At 37.9% G+C, this 15,489-nt stretch overlaps 1 protein-coding gene across 2 annotated transcripts in view; it reads right to left on the bottom strand.

Moving 5' to 3' along the window:
* The window catches only part of Birc6 (baculoviral IAP repeat containing 6), a gene marked incomplete at its 5' end in the record, with an annotated part of 183,622 nt that overhangs the window by 63,648 nt on the left and 104,485 nt on the right, over window positions 1-15,489 (bottom strand). For both annotated transcript variants that reach the window (XM_013517560.1, XM_013517561.1), the window contains 7 exon segments: window positions 6,138-6,334; window positions 7,799-7,972; window positions 9,079-9,246; window positions 10,037-10,168; window positions 12,274-12,403; window positions 12,811-12,954; window positions 14,626-15,406. In XM_013517560.1, coding sequence (XP_013373014.1) covers window positions 6,138-6,334; window positions 7,799-7,972; window positions 9,079-9,246; window positions 10,037-10,168; window positions 12,274-12,403; window positions 12,811-12,954; window positions 14,626-15,406 — 1,726 coding nt within the window.

The raw sequence follows: 15,489 nt of genomic DNA, 5'->3' as shown, positions 1-15,489 counted from the left end.
AGCCTGAACTGCACAGTGAGACCCTGTCTCAAAAAGACACCCCCTCAAAAAACATATATATGGACACAGGCTTTATTAGACTTTTAAATACATTTCCTGTGAACAGCATACACCTGGGCTTCACTTTGTTTACTTTTTAAATATAGTTTTATATAATTACAGATATTACTGGATTTAAGAGGAGTCTTCCCAGATTATACTTATTTTAAAGTCCTTTTCAGATAATAGTAATACTTCAGCTTCACTGATTTATTTGACGGCATTTTCTTTTTTGCATAGCTAATAACTTTGATATATGAGGAGATGATATACCAACTCTTTAGTCTATCATTCTTCCTGGAGGGTGTTTTGTTTTAGTAGTCACAGTTAGTGGACTAAACTGACTCATGGAAACTTTTATCCCTATTTGTATGTCAAATCTTTTATTTATTTATTTAATTTTTTTGGTTTTTTTCTGATACTGGGAATCCAACTCACGACCTTGCGCTGCCAGGCAGGTGCTGTGCCGCTGAGCTAAATCCCCAGCCCCTATATGTCAAATCTTTTAGCAATGGAATGTAGTCTTTACTTTTAATGGACGGGCCCTGGCAGGACTAAAACTGAAAATTTTATTACCTTTGTGAAAGGCAGCAGCAAGTGAATCTCTGCACAGCTCTTTGGGTTTTCTAGCCTTTGACTGCCCTCAAGAGATCCAGCATGGCTGAGTACACAAGGAGCCAAGCTGGACAGACTCAGAGAACCTCAGCTAGAAACACAGGCAACTGAAGCAGGGCAGGGGCGTGCACCCTGAAACAAAGAATCAACTTGAAAGAAGACAGCTGTAGATCAGAAACACATACACACAGGAGTTAGAAGAAGCAGTCTGCAACAGCCACCCTGGCACAGCCGGGAAATAGCAACTTTGAGAACTTCCCTCCCAGCCGGAGGGATCCCAACAGCACGGCAGTCTAGTCTCGCAGGACAGACTGGGGGTAGAAGAGCCCCTCCATCCCACTGTCCTCTCTCCAAACACTGAGCAGACTGCAGCGGGGCCGCACGTTCATCAGTTCGCACTAGACGCCCAACAGCAAGCAGGAGAGTCTCCTTCCCCACCATGGGATCTCAGCCTCCGAGTTAAAATGGGTGAACGCTGCCTGTGTCTAGAGTCATCAATACTGGATCCTGGGCATGCCGGAGGCATCTCTGAGTGCCTCAAGTTTGTCGCACGACAATTAGGACGTTCACTGGCACACGGTACTAACACTGGTCTGGCTTGAGTCCACACCTGGCTCCCAGGGCCCGGCACCCACTCACAGACCAGCCAGAGACTCTGACACCTACCCCCAGTTCTGGGCAATCTGGGTTTGCATCGGAGCTCCAGCCTCACATGCTTCTCCACCTGGCGCACCCAAACTCCCGGAGCACTCTTCCATGCCAGCTGCACAGCACCCTAACCCGGGCATTGGAGTCTCCATTCTACACACTGCCACAGATCTGGCAGACTCCCTACCCAGCACCATCAGGCCAGACCTCTGCTTGGTTAGCAGCAAGGGCTAACCATCAGCTGACTTTCCTTCTGCTCCAGACACTTGTCAGACACTACCTGGTGCTCCATGCCCTCACTGGGCCTGCCGAAATCTCCCCACATTAACCCTGGGTACACCTGGGTCTCTTCTGGACACTCCGACGTGACACAAACCTCCACCTAGTGTCTGGAAGCTCGTCCCACGGACACTGGAATATACCCGAGGTACCTAGCTTTGGTTCCCTAACTAGCAGAAACCTATCAAAGAGCCTTAGAAGCCAATGACCCACACCTTTCCTGGGCCCAGTTTCCAGCTTGTCCAGTCACTCAAACAGGCTTACAAAGAGAGGTCCCCTGAAACTGAGAAATCTCCACCCAAACTCAGACTACACAGAAGAGCAAAGAGGAATACAACTTGTAAGATTAAAGACAATAGGCCCTGGGAAAAAACACTCTTCTGGATATAGGCAGGAACTTTTCTTTCTTTTTTCCTCCCCTTCATTTAACTGAATTTTTTCTCTTACTTTGCCCCTCTATTGGTAAATTATTTTATTTTTCCTTTTTTTTTTAAAAGTTTTTTTGAGACAAGGTCTCACGCTGTAGTTCACACTGGCCTCAAACTTACATGATCCTCCTGCTTCAGCTTCCTCAGAGCTGTGACGATAGGTGTTCACCACCATGCCTGGTTTTTTTACTATGTGCTTTTCTCATTTGGTGGAGTCTGGAATTTTACTGTGCATTTCCTCCTCTCAATCCCTTTTAATATTACTTTATTTGTGTGAATAGGTCCTCCTTTTTCCCTCTCTCCCATGCTTTCTCTTTCAACTTTCCCTTAATATTTTTTCTTATTTTCTTTTCCTCTAGTTTAATCTCCACTCCCTATTACTTATCCTTTTCCTGGTTGGTTTTCTGTTACTGTTATATACTACTTATTTCTCTTTACTCCCTAATAGGACCTTGTACACCAATCTTACCACATTCTTCACATCTTTCATTGCTTCATTTTTCATGATCTATTTCTCTTTCTCATGACTGCCCTCAAAATGAATTTGTATGCATAGTACTGGAAATAACTAATGTATAGGTATGTATATACATAATTCAGAGCTCCTCATTTGCTGCTCCCTCCTTTCTGAATTCCTCCCTCTTTCAACTTCCAGCTGGCCTGGAAGAATCAAACTTTGGTCAGTAAGGCAGTAGCTTACATTTGAGTTCTACCTGTTCTACCTCAGAGATGGAGGCATGCACAGCAGAGAAAAGTTGTACACATACAAGGGTTATCCAGCGTGATTCTAGCCTATATTTAAATCTAATTTCTAAGCCTAAATTTAAATCTAATTTCTCTTTGCTTCTACTTACTCTCCAGAGCCTATAAATATTTGTTTCAGAGTGTATTTTGCCGAGAGCTTAATTACAGATAACAAGGGAGTTAATCCCATACCCATTATTCTGTCATTAGTGCCTAGGGAGATACTTAAGGATTTTCTTCATTGGGTATAAAATTGTAAGAAGGCAGATTTTATTTTCTTCTAGCACTTTTTTTTTATATTTTGAGACAAGGTCTCACTATGCAGTTCAGGTTGGTCTTGAGCTCACTTTGTAGCCCAGGCTGGTCTCGAACTCACAACGATCCTCTGCTTCAGCCTCCAGAGTGCTGGGATTACAGGGGTGTGTCTTCTAGCACTTTAACAATACTATCTCACTTCCATGCTTGCTGTCCAAAGGTCAGCTGTCTGTGGTGTTGTTTTGAAAGAAAAGGTCACTTCTGTGGATGGTTCACATTGTTCTCACTGTCATCACTCTATTTCCAGGTTTCAGATCTTGCTTTGGGTTTACAGATTTTTTGAATTTTAGGTGATGTTTTACCTTGATTTAGGAAACTTTCTTCTTTTCAGTACTGCTTTCATCAGTTTCAATCCACTTTTTTTTAGGACTGTAAATCCAAATATAATTTTCCACTTCAACTCACATAGCTTTTAGGCTGTCTTCCTTGTGCTGTGTGTACTTCAGTTTGAATGATTTTTCTAACACATCTTCCAGTTCACCAGTGTTGTAACCTGTAGTATCTGCTAACACATTCACCCAACAGTACAGTATTCTTTATTTGAGATATTCCTTGCCTTTTCCAGCTCCAGAGGTTGTTCCCGTACATTTCATGGCTCTCCCATCACCGCATCACTTCCTCCACTCCTGACTTGTGCTTTGATGCATGAAGGGAATCCACGAGTAACAGGGATAGTATCTTCAAAGGGCTCTCCGTATAACTGAATTTCCAGCCTTCTGATTTTTCTAAGAACTAGCAAAATGTCTAGCCATGCGTACTTGGTTTTTTCTCTAAAGCTTTTCTGATAGCAAATCTCTAATTGTAGCAACTTTTGTGATCTAGACAGGCTAACCATTTTCCAAACTGTCAAACATTAGTTGCTTATTATTTAATAATTCTCTTGTCTCTTTCTTCTCACATTTTACTATAAGCAGCAAGAAAAACAACAGGATGTACGTTTAAAATTTTGCTTGGGAATCACTTAAATATTCAGCTATACCACTTAACTCATCTCTTACAAGTGCTGCTTCTACATTTTGGACATAAATGAACTATAGATTCTGTTACTATGGAACAAATATTCCTTTTCTTCAATTTCTAGTAACTTGTTTCTCATTTTCTTCTAAGCCTCACTACACGCCACACACACACTGTGGTGTTACATGGGATAGAACACAAAGCACTGGGCGTACTACACAAGAGTTCTGCTAGTAAGCTCTACCCCGATCCGTTATCAGCACTTGTAACATCCTACAAAACCTGCTAATGATAACTTGGGCATTCTTTTGGGCAGGACAGGCTTTCTCCACTGTGATCCTTATATTTTTCTGAGCTCAAAGTGGCAGAGGCTTTACCATCCATAATTGATCAACAACCTGCTCAAGGCAATCTAAAATAAAAAGGGATGGGGAAAGCAATCCCAAGTAACACAAAATGATGACAATAAAGATGATGGTGATAATAATAATAAATGTACCAAAGTGACAAGTTGGCAAGTGTTCTTTTTTGGGATTTAGTTGATTTTATTTACAGCTTTTTTTTTTTAACATTTCAGAGCATTATACAATTACATTTCTCATTTTCTGACCTGCAAACAGAGACCTTAAATGGAAATATTTTTTTTTAAATTATCAAATTAGGTACATCCAAAATGAAACAACTGCATATGTAACAATTAATTCACAAAGTGTAATTTACTAGGACATATACTAAGGTTTTAGGAATAGCCAGTCAGGAGAAATCTAACCAATTGTTTTTTTTTTTTGGTTTTTTTTTTTGGTACCAGGAATCAAACTCACAACCTGTGCTTGCCACGCAGGCGCTGCACCTGGAGCCATCTTCCTGTCCCCCCCCCCTTTTTCATCTAACCAAATTTAGTAACCAACTATTTACACATCCAAAACCAAACCTATCTAAACTCCCAAACCAAAAGCTTGAAAGCTAGTTATACCCCCACTGTTCAAAAGTGTGATGGTTCAAACCTGTCCTAACAGTTCTAACAGCCAGAAGCCCCAACACTAGACTACTTCTCCAGTCTGTAACTAAAACAGCAAGTATCTCAGTTTGTCAAAAACTCAGATATCAAACTTTTATACCATTATACACACAGGAAGACTAAGTGTTGATTAATTTAGAAAACAAGTAGTCATTAAATATTCTCTTCCTTTAGCTCATCCCTTACTAAAATCTCAAATATGCAACCTGTGTCACATAGTGAAAGACAGCATTGTGCATGCATGTGCGTATACAGTAACAGGTACAAATGGCAATTAACAGTCCCTGCAAAAATTCAGTTTCAGTTGAGGCTATGGCTTCTGTGCCTTGGGATGGTTTCAGATTTCAAAATTGGAAAATATTGTTAAAAATCTCACTTCCTCAAAGCAAATGTGATTGTCTGTTCAGTTTTAAAATTTGTCTAAAAATGGCTATCAAGTAAGTATAAAAAGCCAGCCAACTGAGTGCAATTTTTCTGTCCAATTTGGCCAAGCTATTTTGGGGAAAATTATTACTACCTATCCTACAAAACTATGGTGCCTTCGAATGGTTCTCACCTACCTCACTGTACTCATTCAGGTTTCAAGCTGTGTCAACAGAACCCGTACTTCGGGGTTCTGCTGCTTGACCACCTTAGCATCCTCGGCGATAGCCTTGCGATATAGGTCCTTTCTCTTCTTATTTAAGTGTGACCGGAAGTTTCCAAAATACGGGGAGAGTTGCGAAAGAGCAAAGAAAGCAGTGCTTGGAGACCCTAACCATGAAATACGGGTCTCGTGTCAGACTAAGGGCCGTTATCTTTCCTGCTAACAGTTATAGAAAGAAGACGGGCTGGCCGCCAAAGGAAGCCATAGATCTTGACCCAAACAAAGTCCCCTACACATATGGTCCTGCCAACTGCTTGGCAAGTGTTGTTTTCAATATTTCTGCAGCACCAAGCACTTTCCTGAAGCTGTGTGCAGGCAGATCCTTGAAAGACTTACACAATGCTCAAAGGTTGTAAAGGCAGAAATACTTCTATGTTAATGAAATTAAAAGGGGGGTGGTACAAAGGGCTTTTCCATTGAATGTACCCAATTATGAATCTTATCTTACCTGTTGAATTACTTCTGGATATAGCATGGGTAATCTCTCTGCAATAAGGGCCAGTCCACCCATTCCTGCAAAAACTTGTAATGGTGACTGAATGGGACAGGTCTCAAGCAAAGATTCATCCAATATCCCATCTATGCACTCATCACTCGGAGTAAGAGCTTCATCTTCTGCACAGTTACCAAGTAAATCTCCGTGATCTATACATTATAAGAAATTGAACCGATAAGAAAGGACTAATTTTTATCATATTCGTTTCATTTACGAAAGGAGATTTTGTTGCCTTCACTATTCAACAACACAGCATAAAAATGATTATTCAGACACAAGTGAATTAAGGTTGGATATTACAATATCTCTGAATGACTTCTGATACTGCCTTCCATCGTCTTGTTAATGGAAGCATGGGTCATGGAATAATATTATGGGCATCCTCTGAGAGCAACTCTGAAATTCTACCCCACTACTGCTGAATCAAAATCTGCATTTTAACACCTATCTGTGTAAGTAATTTATAAGTATGCTGAAGTTAGAGGAAAACTGTTCTTTAGGACATAGTTGTAAGTTATAGTCTATATTTTTAAAAAAAAGACTCCAAGCAAGTAGCATGCATATGTTATGCTCCAAAGTATCGTTAGGAAAAGCTGAATAATGACAAAGATTTCTCTTGGTGAAAACTAAAAAATATATCACATATTGGATTAACTTTTACTTAATACAAAACCCAAATGATTAGTGTATTCAACACACAGCCAGACCTTATAAACATTAAAAAGACAGGAGAACAAAACAAAAATCCAACTGCAGAAATGAACTAGTAAATGTACTGTACTAAAATTTACTGAAGAATACAAATGGCCAATAACTACCAAAAAAACCTTAATCATGAGAAAGATTCAGAGTTTAAATATGATAACAAATTCACATTATGAAATACATTATTTAGATAGCATTTATAGTAGTGAAAAATTGGAAACAATCAGAATGTTTAAAACTGGGGGACAGGGATGTAGCTCAGGGGCACAGCACCTGCCTAGCAAGCAAGAGGTCCAGAGTTTGATTTCTGGTACCCAAAAAAACAAAGAAACAAAAAACACTGTGGGAACATAATTATGTTATATACATACAAAAAAAAAAAAATCTTAAAATTTTTAATGGACTGTGTAAGTAAAAAAAAGTATGACCCCAAATCTGCAAAAGCAAAAATGTTTATAAGCATCAAGTATCACCCAATATAAATTATTAGCAACCTGGAGCTCTCATTTTGACTATAAAATTACAATTCACCACATGCACATGGGCTCATACAGTAATGCTGTGGGGAATTTACACAACGTAATTTTCAAATGAAATAATGGCAATTTGTAATATTCATAAATGACTGTCAAAAGAAAAGCTAAACTTACATGATAAAAATTTAAATTAAGTCATTATTGATGGAAAGCTCTGTCTTCTAAATGAAAGACTGGATTTTTTTTTTTTTTTTTTTTTTTTTTTGGAGACAGGTCTTATGTAGCTCAGGCTGCCTTGAACTCACTAGGCAGTTCAGGCTAGCCTCAAACTGGTGGCAATCTTACTGCCTCAGCCTGGAGTGCTGGGATTATAGGTGTTTACCACCACACCCAACTAAGACTGGAATTTTGAAAGTAGTGATACACACTTACCTTTTTCAGGGTGCAGTCTTTTAAAAGAATCTGTTTTTGAGAGACTTGGGTCTGTGATGACTCTGGATCCCAATTTGACAGTCAGATCTATTGAACGGTAACCTTGAGGAAGTTTTCGGTCATATAGGAGAGTTAAAAGCTGGGCAAGTGTCATTTCAGCTGGCAAAGGCTGACCTAAAAACAGTACACTAAGTTGAAATCCATGAGGGGAAATGATTACTGAAATTTGATTTATTCAATTATACATTATTTTTGGTAAGTCAGAGAAAATTTTGTTTCTGACATCACTTTTAAAACACTTGAAAATCAGTCATTGGAAATTCTACAAATTGTATTTATTTCTGATGTATGTGAACAATAACATCTGTAGTGTTATTTAAGGTACAACATCATGGGCAAAATAGAAACAAAGTAACACACTTTTGTTCAAAAATCTATGGTTGGCACATTTTTTCCATAAAGGCCCAGATGAAAAATACTTAAAAATGTGAGGTCACTCACAGAGGCCCCTGCAAATACTACGTCTATGTTGTAACAGAAAAATAGCTAAGGGTATAGCACATTGGTTGTATTTTCATAGAACTTTATTTATAAAAAGATGTATCAAATACACCAATCATAGCCTGACCACTATTATAAAGTGACAATGTAAAACTCAGAAAGCAAATCTAGCATCAATCAGCTGGGAGTTTAATTACATAGTACGAACATAATCAAGTGGGTACCATCTTGACCAACAAACGTATGCAATATATTTGCCAAAGACTTTGTTTTACTCAAGAAGAAATGCTGTGCTGTTTAATTACCAGTGGTGTATCTGAGAGACTACTGCTAGAACTCATCCTAAGAATTTGCTTCACATTGCTTTCTATATAACTTATTTTATAGTACACTAACAGAAAAGTTAGAAAGCCAGTGAAATTAAAAAAGAAAAAAGAAAAGTAAGTCAGTGAAGTAGAAAATGTAACTTTACATAAATCCTTAAAAAGAATGTATACTAGGTAACCCCGTTTTTCATTTTTACTTCTTAGACGAAATTTCAATAGCTCTTTTTTTTTTGAGACAGGGTCTCACTGTACAGTTCAGGCTGGCCTTGAATTCACAGCAATCCTCCTGGCTCTTCTCCTGAGTGCTGGGATCACAGGGCATGTGCCACCATGCCCAGCATATGTCATTTATCTAAAGTACCTGATCAAGTATGATTCTGCTATTACCACGGTGATTTATATGCCTGTAAGATCATTAAATTTTTCTTGATGTTTATTCATTATGACTAGTACCTGCCAAGAGTTTGTGAAACAAATGGAACACCGGGACAGTAATGATCTTGTTGGCTGCCTCTGCACCTGCGGAGGAACTTCCTATCTTATCGGGCATCGTCCTCCCCCTCCTGGATGGTGGTCGAGGTGGTGTAGCTGATACAGCACGTTTAGATTGTGATTTCAGCCCTAAAAGAAAACAATTCATTGAAGTTCTACGTAGCCAACACACTAAAATAACAGAAGTGTTTTTCTAAAATATTTTAATAAAGCACACATTCCTCACCAATGTCAAATCACAGAAGTACTTCTAATCCAATATCGAATCTCCCAATTGTATTTGCACCCATTGACACATGATAAATAACTTTGGTTCTATACTTATCTGTTTTCCAAGAAAGTAAAAAATGCTACTATAATGTGTAAGATTACAGATCCCATCTATGTAGTAGAATGCAGTTTCTACAAACAAGTGTAATAAATCCTGCATTAATTTTTCTTAAACAGGTTAGAACATCCATACAGCACTCTCCAAAGTGAAAAGTAAAATATGAAGACTTCATCTGAACTAAAATTATTTCACTTATGTTTAACAAAGTAACCCTCTAAAATTAAACGTTTTATGAATATATAGATGAAAACTAGTAAAGACATTTTAAGTTTTTTTACCTTTCTTTTAAAAACAAGGAGTTTACCCCAAAACTCCTAAACATTTAGTGGACTTCTGTGGTGAATCATCAAGCTCAAATACACATCTAAGCTATTCACACATGTTCATATCTGATCAATAACAGTAAGCTTTGGACAAAATGTAAATTTCATAATTCCACTGCCAAACTCTAGTAGGTTTCTGGGGCAATATTTTAAGATCTAGTATTAAAACATTAAATCAGCCTTTGCACTAATACATTTTATTGTTACTACAAATTATTATTTTTTATAGAAACAAAATAAGAATTTTAAAAAATACAAAGCATACCAGAGGCAACGACAACGCTGTAATTGTCCTGAAATCCATTTTCTGCCTTAACTTTTTCTTTTTCTTCATGGTTTTTCTTTTCTTTGTCATCTTTTTGTTCACTAATTAATTTAGCTGTAATACTTGGAGTATCTGTTTAAAAAATATACATAAAATATATTGTTTTTCCATCATTAAAAGGGAAGCAGTAAGTGTTTCAGACAGTTTTACAGGATATTAGCCCTAAAATGACATAAAGCCATTTGAAAGAAATGCTGGTAAATCAAAGCCTACTGTTCAGTATTTGGTAATAACAAAAGGAACTCTGAACTAAAAAAGGATGTTCAAGCTCCATGCTCTATATACAACAATACCATCTCTAGAAGTACTAAAAAACAATGAGCAGGAAAACTTGCTTTACTGAAGCAGAGTTCAATATGCCTGACGACTACACCCAATTTCATCACTAGGAAATGGACATCAAGAAAGAACACTAATTTCAAGATCAAAAAAAGAGCCTAAGGAAAGCTGCAGATACAACCTGTGAATGGCAAATATGGACTTGAGCTCAGGACTCTACAGCATTACAATAGATTGCTACTTATACTACAAATAGAAGTATAAAGGAACTGGCACATAATATGCTATCAAAAAGTCAAACTAAATGAGTGCTGCCAGGCACGGTAGCTCATGGCTATAATCCCACCCCGCAGGAGGCTGAGGCAAGAGGGTTAGTGCGAGTTCAAGGGCAGCCTGGGATACACAGTGAATTCAAATCCAAACTAAACTGCACAGTAAAATACTGACAAATAAAGGGAAGAAGGGAGGTAATGATGTGATGTAACCATTAAGAAATCCAGGCCAGGCTGGGAACAGTGGTGCATGCCTGTAATCCAGCACTCACTCAGAAGGCCGAGGCAGGAGGACTGCTGTGTGTTTGAGGCCAGCCTGGGCTACGAAATGACTTCAAGGCTAGCCTGAACTACATAGTGAGGCTCTGCCTCAAAAAAACAAAAAAAGAAAGAAAGAAAATAAATCCAGGCCAGGCATGGTGGCTCAGGCCTGTAACACCAGCACTTGGGAGGCTGAAGAGGAGGACTGCCTCTGGATTACATAGCTAAACCTTGCCTCAAAAAAAAAAAAAAAAAAAAAAAATCAAAAGGCTGAAATGTTTTGATATTAGTGATTTTTTTCATTATGTGGATATGGGTGGTACGGATTCTCTTTTTACTTTTCTACAGTTATGATCCAAAATTTTCTGATGTTCAAAAGGCTGAGACAAGTATCTTTTCTAACATTTCCTACTTCATAGTTATCTTCGAGAATCTGGAAATAATTGCCTTTAGTTTCATTTTTGTGAAATTAAAAAATTCTATAAACATTACAAATGAACCATGAAACAGTATATTTTACATTATAACCAAGTAATCCCAACTAGCAAAAATACTAACCTATGTCTAAGTAAAACATTTAAGTCAAAAAATTCACAAAATCGGGCTGGGAATTTAGCTCAGTGGCACAGTGCCTGCCTGGCAAACGCAAGGTCATGAGTTCAATTCCTGGTACTGGAAACCTCCCCCCACAAAAAGACATCATTTCTAATGTTTAAAAAAAAATTCACAAAATCAAGTCACTGAATAGCAAGAAAAGGCATGTAAAGAGCATTAATTGCTAACAATTTATGTAGTACAATCAGAAGTTCAACTGATTTCCATTTATCCAGACTGCTTTTCCAAAAATAAAATCTAAAAACACAAGTGGGGTTTAAATACCAAATGATATGACCAAGAAAAATTTTCTTAGCAGAAATAATAAGCAGGAAACCATATTAAGTAACAGCTTAACACCTGGCACTAGGCAGGGCGAGGCAGGGCAGGACAGCAGTGGCCGGGTGCACAGGAACTAACGAGGTAAGTGCTCCCACCTGTTTCTGGAAATTCCCCGGCCACAGTCCAATAAAACCCAGGTGTCACCTTGGGTTGAAGACAGAGCTGGGATTCCAGGAAGACAAAGGCAATTGCAATTCACAGACACGTGTCCAGGGAGAAGTACTTTTCACACAGTGCCTCAGAGATACACAAAAGATCTTCAAGTCTCAGTGTCTACTAACAAGCATGGACATGTGGGGAAACGAATAAAGGCCCTTCTCTAGTCACTGAATGAACACTGAATGGAAGCAGTAAGATAAGGTTGTAAAATTAATCAAATTTCACATACACCTGAAGCTAACAAAAACTTCATCTTTAAATCTGACTTGCCTGACACTCTGTCGAGAACGTCGGATAACGTTGTTGAGACTGGCAAATGAAGAGTACGGAATTTGTGTCCTGCTCCATACATTGGGTGCTGGATCACATGGCTAGTTGCATTAATTCTACCCTTATACAGCTGAAAAACAAATTCAAAAATTAAAAAAATGTAGAAGTCAACGTTTTAGAATGTGTATCATTATCCAATAAATTCAAAAGCACGTAAAGAATAAAAAGTTTAATAAAATACAAAAATATTTTTAAATAAATGTGGTATGTTTGCCATATAATTTGTTGGTAAACTTTCGCATATATAGTATTTTACCTAGCAATGTATCACTCTGTCTTGATGGCAAATCGTATTACACAATGTATGGCAAAAAAAGGTTGTTCAAGGGGAGGTGTAGTAATGGGTTATCCCGAAGACTTCTACATCCTCTCATTAAATATAAAGTTCACACTTCTTTCAGTTTGCTAAATCAGGTAAAAACTGTAAGGCCCAGTTACACACAGACACCCATTAAAATCTAACTGTTAAATACTCACTGGACAGGGAGACTGAAGAAACATTGTCACTTTCTCATCTTCCAGCATCAACTGTAAAAACAGTCTTCGTATAAACCCTGAAATGTTTCCAGATGTTGGAAGGTTCCCTCTTTGAGGAGATGTCTGAAACAGTTCACAGAGAACCTACCAAGGCAAGAGATTTAAAAAGTTTAACGCATAATTTGTAGTTTTTTTTTTATTTTGAAGAATAAATAAGAAAATTAGGAATGAGGATTAACAAATGTATTTTAACACATCTAAGCACCAAGAAAAAATTTTATCTTAAAATATATGAATAAAGCAGATAAAAAGTTAAAAGGATAAGAAACATTTACGTGGGTAAAAGACATTCCTATTGAAGAGTCTCACACAAGAAACACCTAACATAACCAATTTATTTTTGCCTTTAGTCAATAATAATGTGGTCACAATACAGCAACAACTGCTTCTTAAAGTATATTAAAATATAAAACAAAGACCTGTAAGATACAGATGGTAATTTGTGATGAAGTGATGAGAGAAACAATTCAGGCTACTCACACATATAAGTCAAATTTTCAAAATATTCATACACTGCCCTTGGCTGAAACTGGTAAATTAAGCATTCACTTTAAATAAGTCACATTAAAAGCAGAGCAGCATTTTCCCACTAATTATTAAAAACAATGGAGTATCTTATCTTCTTAATAAAGTATTCAATAATTTATAAAGGTTTTTACTGTTATACTTCTACACACTAAAAACTATTAAATGGGGGCGGGGGGAGCTGACCGCTACTTATGAGTGCTATTTATTTCCTCTCTCTCAGAGAGACTTTATGCTAGGTACTTTATATACATTAACACTATTTAATCCTGTCCAAAAAAACACTGCTTGGGCTGGGTGTACAGCTCAGTGGCACAAGTGCCTGTCTGGCAAGTGCAAGGTCCCAAGTTTGAGTTCCGGTACCAAAAAAAAAAAAAAAAATTGCTTGAAACAGGTGCTACTAGCTTCATTTTATTTGTTAAACATGTCCAAGGTCACAGAAAGTCGGCAAACTGCACAATTTTGCAAACAGGAACTGGAATTACTGTTAAAATAATGCTACCTTTTTTTTTGAGACCAAAGAGTCTCAATATGTAGTTCGGGCTGTCTGTGAACTCACTATGTCACCCAGGCTGGCCTTTAAACTTGCACTGATCCTCCTGCCTCAACCTCCAGAGTACTGGCATTACAGGCATGCACCATCACGCCAGGCAAAGAATTCTACATTTTTGGATTTTTGGTCCAACAGGCTTTGTACAATAAATTGGTATTATTGTTAGATTTACTCACAGGCTCCTATCTAAAACATACTCTAATGTCTACATAACGAGAAGCAAACAAGTTCGATTCCCAGTACCAAAAAAAAAACAAACAAGAAGCAAACCAATGGTAACATCAATCAAGCTACATCAAAAGGCAATGCCTAAATGAAGATTATGGCACACAGTGGTCACTGTTTATTGGTTAATTCTGTGCTAGCAGCTAAAATATTATTCTTAAGGACTTGTTGTTTTTAACTGGCAGAGTTTGGGAGGGGTGCACAGCTACATTCCCCATGAATTTCCCAGTCATCTCTCATCGTAAGGAATAACTGATTTATGAAACCATGTATTTTGATAAGAGGATATATTAGTACTTTAATTATGGTTTAAATTCGGATGCTTAAATGCACTTAAATTTTACCATAACCTTGCCTTAATACATGGCCCTCACTAAATTCTAGCAGTGCAATGCAACATTTTATTGAAATACTAAGATAGCTAAAACTTCAGATAGTATTTTTTCTCTTACCTGTGCCATCAGCTTTTGATTATTAGGATGACATGAAATGCACTGCAAAAAGAATGCAACTGTTGCATTCTCAATTGCTGTCCGCTGTTGAGTGGTCAATCCTGTTGTAGCAGCTGAAGAAAGAGATGTTGGTCTTGCACTTGTCTGTTGTGCAGCTAAATTATGTCCTCCAGAAGTTGACCCAGAATGACACAATAAAAACAGAAGTGCTGTCCAGAGTGGATTGACTTCAGAACCACCAAGCCAATCTTTCATAATATGGCTGTTGCCAACTTCTGTCAAAAACCTAAGAATAGGAGCAACCAGGTCGGCTGTGATAGGCATCTTACTACAATGCTGTGGAACATGATGCCGCCGGAGTTTATCCTGGAAAATATCTACTGACTGAGCAATGCTTTCTGAGTAGGAAATATGGCTAAAGCAAAAACTAGCCAGACTTCTCACAAGAAGAGACGGCAAACCAGAGTCTAGTAACTGTTTGATAGCTTCTGGAGACTGAGAAGAGGAAGCAAGGGTTGCTAGATGAGATTCAGTTAGCATGAGAGGTGCTTGTGCATTTTTAGAGTCGTCTGTTAAAGATGAAGTAAGATCCTGCTTTTTGCTATCATCTGTCATGGACAGTCTATGGTGACACTGCACTGGAGGAGGAGTAATTCCCATCCAGCCCATGAGCAAGGAGAAGTAACTGGGATGTACGTGGCACATTGAACAAAGCAGGCTGTCAACAGCTTTCTTCAAAACCATGTTGCAGGGAAGAGACATGGACCAGTTGAAAAGTAACCTACGGAAATAAAACATACCACATTAATCATACATTTAAATAAGAAAGAATAAATCTCTTCAAGTATTTCTATTAGAGATCAA

Source organism: Chinchilla lanigera, unplaced genomic scaffold, assembly GCF_000276665.1.
Source record: "Chinchilla lanigera isolate Chin_1 unplaced genomic scaffold, ChiLan1.0 scaffold00040, whole genome shotgun sequence".
In the NCBI taxonomy this organism is placed as follows: domain Eukaryota; kingdom Metazoa; phylum Chordata; class Mammalia; order Rodentia; family Chinchillidae; genus Chinchilla; species Chinchilla lanigera.
The sequence above is the reverse complement of the archived record's forward strand: the minus strand, read 5'-3'. Positions and strand labels throughout refer to the sequence as shown.